General features: G+C 36.0%; 1 protein-coding gene across 2 annotated transcripts in view; it reads right to left on the bottom strand.

The window, feature by feature from the left end:
* The window catches only part of mura (ring finger protein murashka), a 44024-nt gene that overhangs the window by 3355 nt on the left and 20960 nt on the right, over positions 1–19709 (bottom strand). For both annotated transcript variants that reach the window (XM_071592940.1, XM_071592939.1), the window contains 7 exons: positions 18721–19095; positions 12639–12938; positions 8706–8867; positions 7344–7492; positions 5554–5724; positions 4476–4611; positions 3226–3305 (listed from right to left, as the gene is read on the bottom strand). In XM_071592940.1, the coding sequence (XP_071449041.1) occupies positions 3243–3305; positions 4476–4611; positions 5554–5724; positions 7344–7492; positions 8706–8867; positions 12639–12938; positions 18721–19095 (1356 nt within the window). In that variant the 3' untranslated portion in view covers positions 3226–3242. The remainder of the gene's footprint in view (positions 1–3225; positions 3306–4475; positions 4612–5553; positions 5725–7343; positions 7493–8705; positions 8868–12638; positions 12939–18720; positions 19096–19709) is intronic.

A 19709-nucleotide genomic window follows, 5' to 3' on the forward strand; every position in this document is an offset into this window, starting at 1 on the left:
CTAACATGCCCATGGCCTCCCACTGGAAATAATTGAACCTTAAACATCAAAATCATTGGCTTAGTTCATTTTAACCACAATATATTAAAATCAAAAATACAACTGATATGTTAAAAAATGGTTGGACATACCAGTAATAAACAAGGCTATAATTTAGATGCATCCAAAGATACAGGGATGAAAAAATGGGAAATAAAGCATATAATTTCATTGTAATCATTTAAAAAGGGCCATTATAGCTTAATTTTTAATTAGTTATTGGTTCAAATAATTACAAGTGGAACTGTAAATTATCTAGATTAATAAAAGATACTCAAAATTGATTAGTCATTTGGTTAAGTTTTACAGCAAGACAAGTAGATGCGTAGGCAGTAAAATGATATGAGCCCTTATAATAGAGTCACCCATATGTATTTGAATGCTTGCTTCATTAAATTAACTAGTCCAGATGGTGTCACGGACTAAAGTCCTCGGTGAACTATTATCAGTTCAAGATTATTTAAAAAAAACTGTATATGCATTTGTAGCATAGTCTTTAGACTCGGTAAAGTGAAAAATGATTTGACATTTGATAGAAAATCAAAGTATTTGTGCAGCCAAGTGGCTCTGGGTAATCAATGCTAGTACACAACTGTGACCTTAAAGCTATTATTCAATGATTGTTAGCGAGCTAAATCACATGCAACGATTACAGATGCTTACGAGTCACAAAAATGTGAACAATTATGACTGAAAACAACAATTAGAGAGATTAGGCACTGTAAGCAGAAGCAATGTCTACAATGGCAAGTTTTGGCACAGTTTATTAACTTTTGTTTTTGCGTAATTATTAATCAGCAGGGATTAGGCACTGGGGTCAGGACACCACTGCTGACTGGCATACAAATATCAAAGGAGTACTAAATATTTCCATACAAATAGAAATATATTATTGACACCATAGAAGAAAACTGAAAATTTGGGAGAAAATGAATATGAATGTATATAAAATATTGTTAAACATTTAAACTATATTAAATTCTATGCTAATTGACACACACAAAATGATCAGCATCAATGGGACCCAAAGACAAGGCCTTTACAGTCCAATCAATAATTGAAAATTTAAATATATTACTGTATCTCACTCATTTAAATACTTTAATAATTCAATATGAGTTTCCTGTATGTTTTTTGGACTACTATTCCATCAACTGGTTTATTCAGACTGGATAATTATCAATATAGGTTATTCCCCTTCAAATGATAACTCCGATTAAAAATTTCACTTTTCTGGAGAGAAACTGACAAGTATAGAGACATAAGTAATGAATTCATAAAGATATAATAAAGTGAGTACATTGAAAATTATAATTGTCGTAATAAAAACTACAAACTCTGTGGTTAGGGCTACTGCCTTCTGTATTGCTTTGCCATTAGCAAGCTTTAATGCCACAAAATAATAACACAAGCTGATTAAATAGTCCATTGAGATTTTTCACACAAAAATTAAGTTACAAGGTTATTCTAACAGTAAGAACACTCAATAAAAAGAGGTTCAAAATATTAAAACAATCAATGAGCAATTTTAAGTTGGTAACAGGCTGACAAGAAAGCTAAGGCTCAACAGTTTTGATATGGGAGTTTTCCCTAGCTAATTATTCTATTGATATTTTACATGAAACTCTGCAAAAAGCCTTGCAATGAATAACCACTCATCAATTCACCACTTTGAAAATGTGAAAGTTGTGGCCTTTGTCTCACGAGATGCTTGGTAGTCTGTAATGCACTTTAAAGATGTAAAATGCTGAATGCTAGACTCGTTTCACACAAAAATAAAATCTTTCACTCTAAGAGGCCTCAGGTACTAATGTTTTGGGAAACAATACTGATCATTGGGACAAGATTTTTTTAAATATGCTCACCTTAAAAATGTACTTTGAAATACTTGGCAGGTGACCAATTTTCTTCTAATACACTCAAAGACAATCCTCATTAGTAGTTTTAACTTCAAGTTATCCAATTTTTTTAGAGCAGGAATTTTACTACTCCGTACTTTGCATGTATTAGTATTTTAATTGCACAAAACTGAAAACCATTCAAATGTTACTTTTGTTCTCAAAAGCTACATGACAACAGCTACAGTTCCCAGACAATTTTATAACCTCCCAACATTTTGCATGAAACAAGAAAATGTGGGTCAAGACAAATATAAGCTATTAAAGAGACGATATAGCACGGAGAGTATTGCACAATTAAAGAATAACAACAACGTAGCACGACTTAACACACACAATACGCACACCCCAAGACTTCTTCAAATAATACAAAATATAGAAAGTAGCTAAAAATTTAGGCTTTCAGAACAATGCACCACAAAATAGTAAAATATGATAAACAATTGCACTAGAATAATAATTATTACAAGAGCCCTAGCTTGAAAATAGTAATGGCAACACTAATAAATAATTTTCTACCATTGAAAAGAGAGGAACTGTATTAGGAATGAACGGATAATGATTTCATAACTGAAAAACATGCTAATGAGAATAAATGAGCTTTATGCAAATACATTAAACAAGCAAATGCGAAATAATATACTGTAACTAATGAGTTAATCAGAATTTTTAAAACTTTTTAATATGTCGTGGACTGAAGCATCACCTTTAAAACAAAGACTATAGACAAATTTTTCAATAAATTAACGGCTGATTACCAGTTTACCAAGCACAAATTTATCTTTATACATAACCCAATAAAAATGCCATTTACACAACAACCTCAAAAAAAACGTTAAACAGTACATACCAAATCATTATTAAGCATTCCACAGAAACAGCTATGAGGGAGACAATGCAATTTCTTTGGACCAACTAGTTAACTCCAGAATTTGTCGATCAAATCCTCATTACAAAGAGTATACGTCATAAAGGCACGCCAATCACTCAACAGAAGAAAAATGCAGCAACTTCATGGGTTAAAAAAAAACTAGTGTAATATTTACAATTGACATAATAAAAAAATAAATTTCATTTCTTACAGATATGCTCTCAATCTCACAAATCACCACTTAATATGCCAAAAGAGCATACATTAACTCAAACAAATTTTAAATTAATCTAAGCAAAATATATTTTATTGCTGAAAATTATTATCCCACAACTAACATTCTGAATGACTATTACGCAATCAAGAGGACACTTTTAAAAATATTTAAAATATAACAGTTATTTTATGATGGCACACCATTTTAAAGTTACATTTCACTCCATATTGTTAAAATACTCTGAAGCATCCCCACGACAAATAGGACAGGTTCGGTTTGACTGAAAGAAAGAAAGGATAGATTATTTTATAAATACCATAATATATTCTAATATATATATTTATATATAATGTGCAAACAAGGTATATTCAGCAACAAAAGATGACAAGAAAAATTCCTGCATACATCAGTTCTTCTACAATAATTCCCGTTACTATTTCATCATATATGTTGCTAAACATTTTCTTTATAAATTATGCCTATGAGGCAATGTGCTAAAGTCAAAAATTGACTACATCACAAGATACACGGTCAATTAAGATGACGATTATTAATTAGGTTTTTATTTTCTAGTAGAAAATGTCCATGCATGTAGACCATTAAAAAAACCATAAACGCAACCAATCAACCCAATGGTCGGTTTGGCATGTGATGGTAAAGTTCACCCAGTACTAAGCCCGATGGTGTGTGATATTCACACAGGGTACGGGGGCCAGTTCCTTTCCCTATGGTGCCTATGGTTTCTCAGGAAGATCTGGTACCTGGAAAAATCATACAGCTAGGGTAGAACTGAGGGTGCCCAGGAATCTAACCCATGCCCTCCAGTCAGAAGTCCCATGCTCTACCCCTGGACTACCCTGACTCTGAATGTAGATCAATAAGTGCAATAACTGCTAAAGTGAATGATGTGTTATTGGTGCATGATTGTGAACGGTATATGAAATTGAAGAGTGCCTGATTATGGACGGAGTGCGGTGATGGAGCGTTGTAGGTATGGTGTGAACCTAGCCCTTGTGTGAGGGTAAAGGTGTGGTTGGTAATTTTTGTCAAGTGTCATTGTATGTAAGAACATTTTGTCTCATATCTGTTGTCCTTATGTACGTATGCATGTGTATTGTAAGAGTGACTGTTGACCACACTTGACCATTGCCACCAGGAAAATTGCCTGATTGCTAAGAGATTTATATAATAATAATAATAGAGAGATAATCATGCTAGTTTTACTCTTCTAACTATAGGTTTCGGACAATTATGGAGTAAAGACTCCATTATTACATTGACATAAGTCCAATGAGACATGGGACAGTGATCCTTTGTCATTTTTCGTCCTTCCCTGGTAATTTTTTTTTTAATGGCTACATGTTTGTTTTAGATTTATGAGGAAAATACATTCTGCTTTTGACCATATTCCCCACATATTTTGGTTAGCCGTGTTTTCAATTATACTTACTTTGAGCCACTTGTCCACACATTTAGCATGAAACTCATGAGCACATGGGAGAACTCGCAGGAGCTGACGAGCTTCAAAGTCACACATACAAACCACACATGACGTCTGGTCGCCCTGATGGGTGTCTGAATTGTACCTGATCAGGAGTTGGAAAGCAATGGTGAGACAGTGACCACTTGAATAAATTGCAATATTTAATTCACCATAAAAATATAATTTATAACCATGAAAAGCCTATTTTTGCATTGGCTCTTCTAATAACCCTTTGCTGCACACCATTTTAAAATATAAATATTTTTCAAAATGAATCCAAGGTTTTTAATAAACAAACTTGAAAAATTATTTGGAAAACATATGATGAATGCTCATTATGCAAGAATAATTTAGTATATGAAAATACAGACAGACGCTAGCTGCACTAAATATTTGTAAACTGGGAAGGTAAGAGACCTTGATTTGTTAATTAGACAGGAGGGGAGAAATGTGGTATACATGATTAAGGGATGGCTTTACTAAGATCTCTGAAAGGTTATCTCACACTGTGCCACTGGGCATCGAAAGGGATATGTTCCCTGTTAATTCTCTCTCTTTGGAAGTTGAAAAAGAGTACTGGCAGATAGCATCGTTTTGACAAATGTGCATTGGACTGTACTTAGGGTTAAAACTCCTAATTAGTGGGGCTGTATTTTCAAATAGGTACATCAATAAATTTTATACTATGAACACAATAACTTACATTAACAATTTAAATCAATCACTACCAGGTTTAAATGCCCTGATAACATTTCCAGGCTGAAACTTGAATATTCAATGAATCATCTACAGGATGGGACAGGAGCACGCTGAATATCTTAAGCTGGCATGTGAATGTCTTCCCCCTGTGATTGTGCGACCCATAACAACCATCTGTACAGCAAATTGCACTTTTTTAAGTCCTTGACTTCATAACATGAGGGGTTTTAATGTATAATTATAAAAAAATGGAAATATTACAGCCTACTTTCAATAATTAGATCTTACACATAATTTATGAAAATACTAATGTTAAAAAAAGAATGCATTTAAAATTTAAACTTACTTGTAAGAGGGAAGCTGCTCAATCTCGGCCTTGGCAAGACCTCTTGGTTTTGCTTCCCCTAACCTCTCTGCCAAGCTCAGAAGAGCTTCATAGTTTTCAGTCTCACCAGAGTCAGGACTACCCATTTCCCCTTGACCGTATGGGGATAGTGGAGGGTTTGAAAACATGGCCCTGGAGAAAATTGCAGATGGATCAGGAGTGATTTAACACAATATTGCAGATGTATGCATATGAATTTGTCATAGCATGAACCAAACCTATTAGCTCCCTCCTTACCACAATAAAGATTAACACATTAAATTATATCATCCTAATCATTCATACTCTGTAACCTCTATTAAGATGGCCTCATTTTTGCTGAAAAACTGTATTACGAAGAATTAAAACTCATTTTCAATCAGTTTTCATTTCTTTCTGTACAAAATACAACCTGGTTTTGTTCATAATTAAAATTAAGAAGATCTAACAAATTCACCAAGTTACATTAATTACACAGATAATTATAAGAAGACCACATATTTTGAATTTATGAAAATAAAATTATAGACGGTCATAGATATTAGGGCTTATGCTGCAGTATCTATTTCTTTACTTTCCTAAAAATACTATTTCATAAATTAAAAGTGGAATTTACACATTTCAATTAAAAAATTTAGGAATATATGGTACACACCTACTCCTAAACCTAAAAAAATGCATTAACCATCTGGAATTGTCAATCAAAATTAGACAAGAAATATACATACCCATTTGTACACTAATTTGTTCACATATGTGGACATACATTCATAGAAACATTAGAGAGAAACTCACAGTAATTTGAACTGTTTCATCACTTCTTCTACCTTCCTCAGCAAAGGTGTATTGATGAGGGAGGGAGGAAGGCTGAGAAACATTGCAGAGAAGATTAAGAAAGGGTGGGAGGATTCTAGAATGGTGTGGCTACTTATGGCTATGTTGGGCTCAGGAGATTTGAAAGGTTCTGAATGCCCAAATGTGTGTGGTCTAAGCAATCCCAACCATTAATGTTAGTTGCAGATTCAGGGAGGCCTTTGAAGATCGAAACAGAAATACAAATGCATAAAGACAGGTTATGGGATGTGAGATGCATTGGAACAAAAAGGCTACACGTTATAAGGAAAAATAACAGGAACACTACTAAGGAAAACTCTAGGGTAAAGTGAAAATACCTCTGCATAGTCCACTAAAAATAATCAGGTTTTGACAATGACCGCTAATGTCAAGATCTGTCAATTGAATTTTTAGTGGAGCAATCAGAGATATTTTCATTGCAATATGATTTAAGTTACACAAAGTGATACCTGAAACCTTTAGCTTAATTCCATAGTTCTACTGGGTTAATTAAGTTATACCAAAGGCATTAACTGTACACAATCTCAGCTCAGATTCATCAATGAATTTTTTGCCTTCCTATACCACACTTAAAGCTAAACAATGGGAAGAATGGAAAGCCGGTACCAGCTAGGAATGTGGGCAGCATTTCAGAAGGTTAGGGAACTACTAACCTAAGAGTACATAATGTAAGCATTAAAATTGATCTTGCTTAGAATAAAAGTTGTTCCTGGCATTCTTCAGAAAGAGAACACTTAAAAAGTTTAAACGTTCCGAAATAAGAAAAAAGCAAAGTATCGGTATTAACGGTATTTTGTATCAATGGAATTTGATTGTGGTTTATGAGTGATATACTGCTATATGCTATGGCCCTTATAATGAAAGTTAGATTAGTATTTACACCACAGATTGATTCAATTACAATAATAAATACTCACAGGAAGTGAAGGAGGAAACCAGGATATGGAGCAGGAGCAGATGAGAGGGAAGTTGTGCGCCAACGCCGCCCATTAGAGCGCCTGCTTCCACCACTTCCGGTTCGATGGCGCACTCGGGATGATAGGAGGTCAAGAGCACTACCATGAGCCTGAAATAGCCAATAATCATTAAATAAATACACAAGAAAAATTAACTTAAAAGTGAAGATTGTTTTTTTTTGTTGGAAAGAATTAAGGTAGGGCTGCTCTGTGATATGTGATAATTGAGGGATGAAGCGTGTATGTATGCATTTAGTACCATATTCATGTCCCTGATCTTATCATTCATTATTATGAAATTTACACCACGTTGCAACTAGAGGAAATTGATTATCTAGAATTTCCACACCACATTATGCAGAAATATTAGCAATGACAGTTAAAACACATGTAATATGATCAGGCACCTAATTCATGCCTATACCATTTCCATACCTTTTAACTGAGTTGGGATAAAACATTTTAATTATTCAACATGAATCATTGCACAAAACAGACCCACTGACTTTGAACCACGATCCTTTTGGTTCCCACAGAACTAATAAATCAAGGTCACTGACCTCAAATACTCCATTTGACTTATATTGATACCTTCATAACCTTAACCATGATTACTTAATGAACATTTAGTTAATGCTCCTGAAATAATTCCTACAGATTAATTAGGCATTAAATCCTCTGGTTTAACATCTTTATGAATAAAAGAAAAAAAAGTCACTTGTTAAAGAAGTGTGTGAGGAGTCTCTCATGAATCCAACTAATATTGAGCAACAATGTTTTACAAAATTCATCATATTGCAATGATACATTCATAGAATGCGAATAAATAAGTTTTCAGGGTCGAAGGAAAAGCTTTTCAACAGTGTTTACATATCATTAGCAGCTCATATTGAACAAAGAGGGGAATGACCAATAGTGGATTAGAGGGGAATGCCTTTTGCTGAGACTAATGCATCTTCTGTCTATTGGACAACTGGATGTTGGATTACAAGCTCTCTGCTGTATTTAGTTAACCACATCAGACATGTGAAACAATTCATGAAACCTGCCTTTAATAAATTGCATTAATTCTCTAAGTCAAGGGTGTCAAGGGTGCTGGTGCTGTCAGATTTCAGATGTGCATAAGAATAGTTTACCATTTAGTACTGAAATTATATTTACATAAGGCTTAGAGCTACTGACAAGACACTTACAGCAATTTTATATTAATCATAATAAATATGTTTATCTAACAATGGATTGGTTATGCCTCTTTCTCTTTTACTTCTCAAACATATGAGACAATTGTTTGACTATGAAACTATCACTACGACTAAAACTTACCTCTGAAAGAAATATTGGAGGTGAGGTAGAAACCTGAGGTATAGCAGTGGTTGGGTGAGAATGAGAATGCAGCTGACCAGCATGTAGAGGAGCACCAGGGTGGAAGCCGGAGGAGCTGTTACGGTGCGAAGCCAGGAAGTCAATGCTACCACCATCTTGCCTCTGAAAAAATTTTTTCAAGCCAAAAATATTATATCTATTTCAAACAGTGACAATGAATAGAATACAATCTTATGCCAACTATATTCATACATATTAAGAGGATTTTGGAATTTCTTCACTACAATGTGAATGAATCAATGCCCATAAGAAAATGGAATTACTCACTTTTATACCAACTGGAATATGTTCCTTTGATATACATAACCTAAAGAATTTCATTCTGTTGAGCTTGTGCACTCTTGGAATTTCTAAGTTTCCATCATCCATGATGCTCGATGAAAGAGCTGGTGGATGGTGTACCATATAGAGCAACTTTATCATCTTAGAGCAATTTACTATCAACTGCAGAGTATTATTGAACAGTTATAGCAGAAAGTGAATGATTCCAACTTCTACATCTTGTTTTCCTATATAATAAGTTCATTGAGTGATAATGTTCGCTTCAGAATTTGAGCATAAACCACAAATACAAGTAATTGAAATCCATTTGTCCACCAGGCCACTGATTTCTTTTCACAGCAGCTTAAGCAAGGACAACTACTCTTAACAAAATATTTACTTCAATTTTAAATGACAAGAATTTTCTCCTTTTTGGCTATCATTTACATGAATTTTAACTATTATGGAAAGCACTTGAGCACCCACAGAGATGGCAATCACCTGTAATCATCGAGTCTTCCTCAAGGGGGAGACGAAAAAAAATTCATTACACCCTTATTTTAAGTGTCTAATGGGTTTTTAAGCATTAGCAATTGACAACAATTACAAGTAACTAAGCAATGTGACCTTTGGTACACAAAACCAAACAGCAACTCCCCTACGATAACCTATTTACCTACAAAGGCATAAATATTTACGTTAAAACATAGGCCCTACTATTTCCCTCTTTTTCATCTATCCATTACCAACTAATAATTTTGAAGCCCAGAAATAGACTTGTCCAAGGTTGCCTCTCCCCTTTTCCCCTTCAGTAAATGCAGGGTTTTTCCACAGACACACACACACTCGAACAACTTCTTCTCATGCCACATCTCACCTCTGTAATCCTCCATAACCTATGGGCAACTGATACAGAAACCTTCTTTCAATAAGTACTGAGTGAACTGGCTTCCATTGCTATCAAATTTCTATACGAAGCACATCTGAACCTTGACTCAAAGAACATAAGTTAAAATTTGGCAATGGATGACATTATTTTGTACCAGTAAATGAATATCTCTCAGGTTTCACTTGTAAAAAAAAAATTCGTGATAAGCTTTTTACCTTTCAAGGTTTTAATGGAACTAAAACTGCAGTAGATTTTACAGGGCATGTCCCATTAAGTAAAATGATTTTTCCAGGCAAAGTGGACGACTAGAGTGGGATGATTTGTGGTGGGGAAAAATGGTGAGAGGTCTTGGGAAAGCAACACGACCCACGTTGACTGTTACAGTCTGCAAATTGGAGCTAGACTCAACCCTTGTTTGAGGGTCATGTCAAAAATTCACAATGCCACTTTCCATGGAGCTATGATATGCGATAAAATTTTGTGTTAGACTGGGGAAATCGGGTTGAGAGACCATGACCATAGTTAAAGATGCCTATAGAGATGGAGAAATGTCTTAAGTGATGGTATTCTGCTGGCACAGGATGTTCTGGGAATGAGGAGGTTGGCGATGAAGAATGCTCTGGACATCCAACAAAAACACAGTATGATGAAAATGTGCAAAAAAATGCTCAATTCTGATTGACACCCCAAGTGTCAGGATGTTCGCAGAGTCCAATATTTAGAAAACCACAGAACATTGGATTCTCACAGAAGATTTAGACATGAGAAAGGTGTGCTGAGATGGTCCTCACGGTGTTCTCGAAAGACTGCTTGTGTGACAATCTTGCCTTGGACCACTATGATCACTGTGAAAGTGACCCGAATATTTAGAATAGGTGATTACTGAAGACGCGACATGGGCCTTTTGAGTAACATTTTGGACTACTCGATGATGTCAAAGATACCACGGAGAGTTGCCTGTTGATGCATTACAAGAAACATGGCAAAGGCACTGACATAGGTGTGTTAATGCACAGGGGAGCTGTCAGTAATTTGTAATTAATAGTTTTAGTAATTTGTACCTTGATTTAAAATAAAGTTTTCCAGATTGATTCTACATATTTTTTGGGGCAGACCCTGTATTTCCCTTTTGCCTTTCTGACAATTTATCTTTTCCATTCCCTAACTATCCTCCTTCATCTCTTTTATCACTCCCCAAGAATGCAAAAATTGCATAACTCTACTACTTTATAGGTTTCTTAACTATAATTACCTTCCTCCAATATAACCATTGTCGAACAAAATTTACCACCAGCAATCACTACAATAGAACTGCTACTAGACAAAGTTTACAGGATGACCCCACTGGCTCATTATTACTGTGTTCATTCAAGGTATTTTTCAACCTATTTAAACGTAGATTTCAGGAGGTCCCTAATGGCTGCTAATTTATAACTAATATTATTTTGGGAAATTTCGACATTACATCTCAGTATTTTTCAAGTTTCCTCCATACCTTTCTCTCTTCGCCCACCCTATTTGAAACCTCAACGGCTTCTTCTTTATCCAACTTACTTTCTCCATTCTCTACCACAACCACATCTAAAATGCCTCCAACCTATTGTAAGCTCATCCTCTTGCCTTAAAAACCAGGTTAATCTACACTCAATATTAAAGGCTTTTATCAATAAGTAGCCCTTCCCAAATCAACTCCCTTATCACATCACACATGTAATTCTCTATAAACAAGGGGCCAGAGAGATCTAAATACAGAGTATGGCACTTAAATCCGGACAAATGAAACTTTTGTTTAAAAGCAAATGTATTAAAAAATATATAAATGAAAATCCTTTTACATACAATTAGTGCTATCGGTCAAGAGTAACAGTACTCAATGTAACCCCCTTCAGCCGCAATGACTGCCTCCAATCTTGTCCGGAATCGACTGCAGGCACTCTTTTAAAACAGTGCTGTCCATATTCGCGAATGCTTCTCCGATAGCGGTGCGTACAGTTTAGGGTGCCTTATCTTATTGGTAACTCTTTCAACTACACTGCAAACAAATAGTCAAATGGGTTCAAGTCAGGGCTACTCGGAGGCCAGAACTCCTTTGACCAGAACATGTCGATGTTATCCGAGAGCCAGTTTTGGGCTAAATAACTTGTATGAGCTAGTGCAGAGTCCTGTTGAAAGACATATTGTCTCCCCAAGGCCACAGTTACCATCCACCGTTTCACAACATTCTTCAAAATTTGTAAAATGCCTCTAAAATCAGATCCTGAGCATTTCCTTGAATGAGGTTTCCTTGCCGTGTCAGCGAAATCTTCCCCTGACTTCTCCAAAGCATTATACTTAGCCAAAACAACGTAAACAGTTGATCTGGGATACCCGAAGAATCGAACTATTTCACTAGGCAAACGCCCAGCACGAACACAATAATAGCGGCTCTTTGATTGTACTCCGCACTTGGGCATAACATCCCTGCCATTTTGAGGTTATGACTGTTTACTAGATGTCTATAGCTTTCAAGAATGCCAATCACCACCTCCAGTGGAAGTACAATATGGCAGAAAATTGAAATTGAAATTTGTCCGGAGATTAGCGCCGAACCCTGTACCACTGACTTATTTATCTACTAGTCATATGCCTTAAGTTCCTTCTACACTAATTTTATGATAATAATAATCTTTCTAAAGTCTAATAATAAGTATTCTCAAATCCAAGGTAAACCAATTGAGACTCACAGTAGAGGGAAGGTGGGAGGCATAGTGTGCTGTGTGATGATGGTGCACGGGAAGAGAGGCTGCGGCAGCAGCTGCAGCGGCCGCTGCTGCAGCTGCGGCAGCCACAGCAGCATGTGGTGGGACAAATGTGCCACCGGCACCTCCTGATGCACCAGGCCCTCCATTGCCGTTCTGGTTCGGGGCTTGAGATGATTGAGCGTGGGGAGGCGAGTGGGCTGTGGGTCCTAAGAACTGAGGCACATAAGACTGATGATGGTGGTGGGAGGGTGGAGGGGCCAAGCAAGCGCCAAACTGCGATACCTAGGAAAACACAATGGCAAAATGATTAATTCTTCTTTGAACTAATTCATCACAATACAGCTTAAATATTTATTTACAGTTCCAGTAAATCATCACTTAAACAGGCAAATTTGGGACAAAAACTGAAAGATGACACCAATTCACTACTAGACAAAGAGAATGGGAAGAAAACAGAATACTCAAAATATGTAACTAATCCTATTTGGTTCATACCCCTATTTTTTAAGCAAGATTAAAAGAAAATCCAGATTTTTGGGTAACCTTCATCCCACCTTTTCATGGAAATAATTTTGCCATTGACCATATGCTACAATGTATGTATAATTCATCCTGAGTCAGGCCGACAACCATATTTCTAATGGCATTACCTTTTGGCGGTAATGCATAAACTATCCTGCCATTAAAACCATTGTGTTAGTTTTCTGTAAACATTTAATACATAAATTATAGTCAGCTTCAGTAATAAAATACATTAGGTCAGAATTCAATCAAACATTCAACATATCAAATTACATTTATTTGAGATTTAACAGCAACATAATGGGAAAATGTTCATACATAACAATTATTAAAACTTTATCGTATAAGTTCCAGTCAAGACTTCTTCAAATTGCTAAAGAATGAGTCTTCATATCAATATGTAGCATAATTTTCTCTCTGGATTTTATACTATCATTCTCCAATGATAATAATTTCCAAATGTTTGGATTCACAACATATGGCACCTTGTTAACAATTATCAATCTTGTAAGATAGCCATCATTTACTTCACCATTTTATTTTTCCTGTTATTTACTGTTTCTGAGACTTTTCCCACATAAAATTTAATACTACTCTTTAAATTTTACGGAAAATATGGGGTTCAACCTATATATAATGGATACACAAATGAAGCAGCAACCAAATATTTAAAATGCAGATGAATATTCCTATTATTTTGCATGCCAAAATAAATTTCCAGATTAGTTAAATAATTGTCATCTTAGAGCTTCCATTAAAACAAATTCCTTAAATGAATACCCTAAAATAGCAATATTTTATTTAAGACAATGAGGAATTGCAGTAGTATGACAAATTATAAATAACTAAATGATTCAATTTTAATTTTGAACTCATGTCAGCTTCACATAGTTATCTGTAAATTACCTTTAGGGAAGAAATACAAAGTAAATGACCTAATATTTTGCATCAACTAGCAGACATTATTAAACAAAAATTCTGAGTTTAAGACATCGAAATGTAAAAAGCAACAAAAATGTGCACGGGATGAGAAAAAGAAGGTGATTGATTAGGAGAATTCAAAGCAAGTGACAGGATTAGCTACCAGCCTGAGAAGATTATGCTAGCCCACGTGGATATTTACTTCTCACTATCTGGATATTCCTGGCAATCAGAAACCTGACCTGCACCTTACCAAGTAATATACAAGGACTTTTTTCCAGGAAAGGTTTTGCTCACACTTAACTATGCCTTAAGACTTCCTTGCAAAATGGGCCTAATGTGCCAGCAGCATTTGTTGCAAATTCATCCCTTATTGCTTGCATTCGATTTATTGGCCATGAAAATTTGTCACGGCATTCAAATTACTAAACTTTAATGTTTTAACATTGAGATGAATCATTTAAAAGCTGTTTATCAATATCGCATGAAGTATAACCATCGTTAAGCTCTCTGCTTGTGTAACTTTTTTCAACCTCATAAGAATACAGAGGATATAATGCCTTGTGATGAATGTGCATTTAATTTCAAGGAATAGTAGGTCACTATTCACGATGATCAAGTATTAGCAAGATCTTAGATGCTTGCTGCCAAAGATGAAGCACTTGTGCCAGTGTTGTCAGAATGGATTGAAAAGTAAAATCACAACCAGTGAACATGTAATACAGCTATCACAGATGACTGGTAAAAGTAAATGCTGCTGTGATTAATTCACTTCGTGATATGATGCTGTGTGTTCTTTTCTTCTGCCTTTCCCTATTATGAATCATTCCAAAGTCATTTCTTGCTACTGCTCAATTCTTTCTTCATGATCTTGTCCTTAGAACAAAACTTAAGTTTCCTTGTATCCAACTACCAACTGAAATGATGATGATAAAACTTGTCCCAACATTCTTCATTGATTTTGGCCAGAGAAGTTTTGTATAAAAGAACCCATGCTGTTTGGGGAAGTTACACCTGCAATACCTGATTTGCATAAGTGAATTTCTCAAGTGCATAGGGGGATCGAGATGGTGCGGGGGCTAATGTACTGGCTTCCCACCCAGAGGGCCCGGGTTCTAATCTCGGCGGTGTTGAATATTTTTCAGAGGTATCTTGATCCCTACTTGAGGTGCTTTGTGGAGGGCACTTTGAGTGAGTACGCCGTCCGTCGGATGGGACGTTAAACTGCGGACCCCTTGGCGCCTTTCGTAAAGAGTAGGCTAATGCCGACGCCGGGTTTCTCTCCACCCTTCATCCTTTCCTGTCCATCCCCTATGGCGCAAATGACCTTAGCCGCCGGTCGCCTCCCCTAAATACTACTACTACTACTCAAGTGCATAGATGGACACCCGGAAAAATTATGAAGGCCAATGAAATTAAGTAGGAGAATTGAAATACAATATTGCCAAACTTTTGATTGGGCAGTATGTGTTGACAGATTTATGATTGAGAGAGCCAGGGAGTTTCTTCACCATCATTTCATACTGGAGGACTCACTCTTGCCAACTTCATCGAGGAAAATGCAGCCCCCAGAGCAGTGGTAATCATTAAATAATGGAAGTTTTATATATATTTTCAAAGCAATCCTCAGTTTGAGCCCCTCAATGAATTTTGATGGCCCAAAGAGGTGTGTGAATGCAGAATATAGATTTGGAATAGTTAAAGGTGAACACGGCATGACTGATTGGATTCTCATTTTTGTGGATACCTTGGTGCTTTCTACTGAAGTGGCTGCATCCAGATCTATCCACACAATCACACTATTTCTTTACAGTTCAATTGGAAGGGAATCCTCACCATCACAAATTCTTCCTTTCCGTTTCCCTCTCAATGCCCCTTCCTCCATTTCCTCATGAGCCATTTTTTAAGGACTGTACATATGAAAATTTTCTTTTTTATATCTTCCTGATCCAAATTCCAGTTCCCAAATTTCTCCATCCATGAAACTTTTGCCTACAATTCTTTTCCCCCATGCACCTTCATCCATTTACAACTTGAGTATAAGCCAATTTGACAGGAAGTGAAACACTGATCACAACTCCTCTGATGACTACTATGGAAAGCATTAAGTTGGAAAACAAAGGCAACATCACCAGGGTAGTTCAAAGATTTACTCTACTCTAAGTACCCAATTTTTCAATTTCTTTCGTTTCTCATATACATACCGTGGTGCATATTGGGGGAAATAAAAAAATCATCGCATGCAGCCTGTGTAAAAAAAATTGAAAACTTTTTTCTCCACAGGTCACATCTAAACATTTATCATATAGCGACTAACAATGAATAGAAATTAACATTGACAAAAAATTAACATTAGTAACTTTTGAACTTTTATCCGAATAAGGCATTGGTAGTCAAAGGTTTAAGCAGTAAATACTCTTTGCCAACTATGATTTAGTGATGTGAAAAAATGGTAGGACAATGTTTGAATGGTGCTAAAAGAAAATAGTTTTGCAGGAAATTCACTATTTTTTGATGACCCAAAAAAACCATAGCTAATAACCGAAAGGTAGGTTTTATAGGAGAGGGTACAGCTCACTAAATCATTGTGGGGAGAAAATTTGCACCACAAGAGATAATGAGAATATTTCCAATTATGTCATTCCAATGAAGTGTTCACTAGAAGGTTCTCATTACATTGGTTAATTGTTCTCTGCATTGCTTCTTTATGTGTTTACAATTCATGCATTGGCATTAACCAACTGACTTTTTGTAATTGAAGTACTCTAAGTGTTCTTTAGAATTAAGTTTTCAATCTTGTTTATTTTTTTTATAGTAAACCCATTTAAGACCACTCTTGGTCTTAGGACGGATTAAATAACACAAAATTAATTAATATTTGGCATTAAAAATTATTTGTCTTGAAGGTTGCATATGGAATCTGAAAAATAACCTTTTCATGCCAATATTAAGTTTTTGCATTAATCATGTGCACGGAACCAATAACGATATCATTTAGAAACATTCCCCTCAGCATTATTCTTAAAATGATTTTTTACCTCACATTCCCTAGGATAAATGATAAATTTGAGGTTTACAGCTGTACAGGGAAGGTGAAAAATTGGATTGATTAATGAACCATTATTTTAAACTCATAGAGTCATTGAAATAACTTTTTTGTTTACAGCACCACCATCACCACCATTGCTTGCTAAAATTGCTGAAAAACTTAATGGCAATAAAATAATGTTAATATCATAATTTTCTGTGTTTTGAAAATTATGCGTGCCTGAGGTTAGTCCACACTGAACAAGCTGGCCTCAGGCCCTACTTGACCTGATGAGCTAAAAACTTCTCTCGAGACAAATATGAAGATACAAGTGATGGGAGTCATGATACAGCCAGAGATTATATGGCAAGTTTATTTACATACAGAAAATGAGTGAAGTATGCTGCCACCTTGTTCATTTAAACAAGAGGAATTTATTTTTGTTTTTCAGCCCAAGCGCCTTAGTCAAAAGTATGCTAAATAATACGAGAGCTAAAGAGTAACATTTATTTAGCTGAGTGATTAACCAAACTAACAACTTATATTGTTTTTAAATGCTTGAAATATAGTTATAAGAGCTTACAAGAAAAATTAACGTTTTTATTTCACTGCAGAAAATGTGCACAGTAGTAAATAGAAGACCCAAGCAGTAACTATAATTCACATCCTAAAACTTAAAAACATCAAATAGACAGCTTATGGAAAACAAGTAAGATTACATTAATTATGGCATATTCATAAAATTAAATACAACAATAAGTAAAACATCTTCCTTTCTTTGAGCTGATTGCAAAAACAGATGTTGATATTCTTATCCCATTACCCTGATTTGTTGTATTTGATTTGTTAATCAAAAGGAGCTTTAAATAATATTTTCCCTATCACAATTTTATATCTTTGATTTATTTGACAGTTTTTCAACATAAATCCAATTCAAAATGCAATTTGAGGTTATACTACAATGCAATGTACAGCTATTGAAAATTAAAAGGTCCTCCTCAAAGTCGAGACTGCCAAGAACACTACTGGTGAAACTTTCATTTTATTACATTAACTCCTTAAAATTTCTATTCATACAAAAACATATTTATTTTCTTGCCAATTTTGATTGGTTCTCAACAGAAATTTTGAAACTAACCTTTGCTCTGAAAGACTCTCCATTCTCGGGATGTCACCGCGTAGGTTGTTTTTCTGACAACAGCTTCGCCCGTGTTTCAACAAGCGTCTTCAGGTCGAAGACGCTCGTCTTCGACCTGAAGACGCTCGTCCTCGTCTTCTGAAACAGGGGCGAAACTGTTGTCAGGACAACCTACGCAGTGACATCCCGAGAATGGAGTGTCTTTCATCTGAACGCCACAAAAATCTACGACCCCATATAACCTTGGCTCTATCTTATTTTCATCATAACACTTGACCCAAAGATTTGAATTGCTATACTAATTTAAAAATCCACCTGAAAACTTGAAACATTAAATACTCATAGACATACAGGCTGCTATTCATTCCTAGCAAGTATTAAAAACTCTTCTCATGTTAGGGAAATGAATGCAAACATGTTTATTCTCGGAAGGGGAATTGGAGGACGAGGCTCACCTGGCACGCAGGGGCAAACTGCGGTCCTGTGCAGGCATACAGACACGCAGGAGGTGGGGGCGGTGCCGGGGGTGCCTGTGGCACTGGCGGGGGCGGAGCAGCTGCCACCGAGGACACGCTGCCCCCACCGCTCGGGCACATTGTGTAGATGGAGAGGGGGTGGTGGTGAGGCTGCTGGTGATGGTGGTGGTGGTGATGGTGATGATGATGGGGTGGGGGCGGCGGAGGGGGGAAGTGGTGGTGGGAGGGATGGTGGTGATGCGCATGGTGGTGGGAGGGATGATGGTGGTGGTGATGTGCAGGGTGGTGGTGGTGGTGTGCAGGGTGGTGGTGGTGGGCATGGTGGGAGAGGCTCATTGGTATTGACACGGGAACCTGAAAAATGTCTTTAGTCAATGCCCATGCGCTTACACTAGTCTTACCATATACCGTGAACCATAACCTGACCTGGGCTCCACAACATATGTATTCAAAATTGTACACTGAAATTAGTCACTCTCTGGATGCATTTATTTCCATAATTTTCTTTGACATAGTGATGTAGCGGGTTATTCATGAAGGAAAAGACTTTTATGGGGAATATTTTGAAAATATTGTGAATACCTTTCAACCTACCATTACTTAAGACCCAACAGTGTATCGATTATATAGTCCTCCTCTATAGACTCACCCATCAAGGGACATAATTCCAATAAAGCGGTGGAGTCAGTTTTCAGTCAAAGCTAAATCTGTGATCCAGTGAAAAAGGAGGGGATTCAAATAGAAATACGGACAATATCTATTTCATAGCTTCATTTTTTATCATTGAAAAATTACTCATTCCTTGATGGAGAGACTGGAATAAACAGCAGAAAGACTCAAAACTGACATCAAATAAAACGTCTTGAGGATTGGAAATTTTGCTCTTCTTTCATTTTTTATATTGCATCCAATGAGCCATGACTTTGATAATTTATAGTACTTCAAAATTTACTGACACACTACAATTT

The sequence above is a fragment of the Hetaerina americana genome, unplaced genomic scaffold (assembly GCF_022747635.1).
Source record: "Hetaerina americana unplaced genomic scaffold, ioHetAmer1.1.p SCAF_5, whole genome shotgun sequence".
NCBI lineage: Eukaryota > Metazoa > Arthropoda > Insecta > Odonata > Calopterygidae > Hetaerina > Hetaerina americana.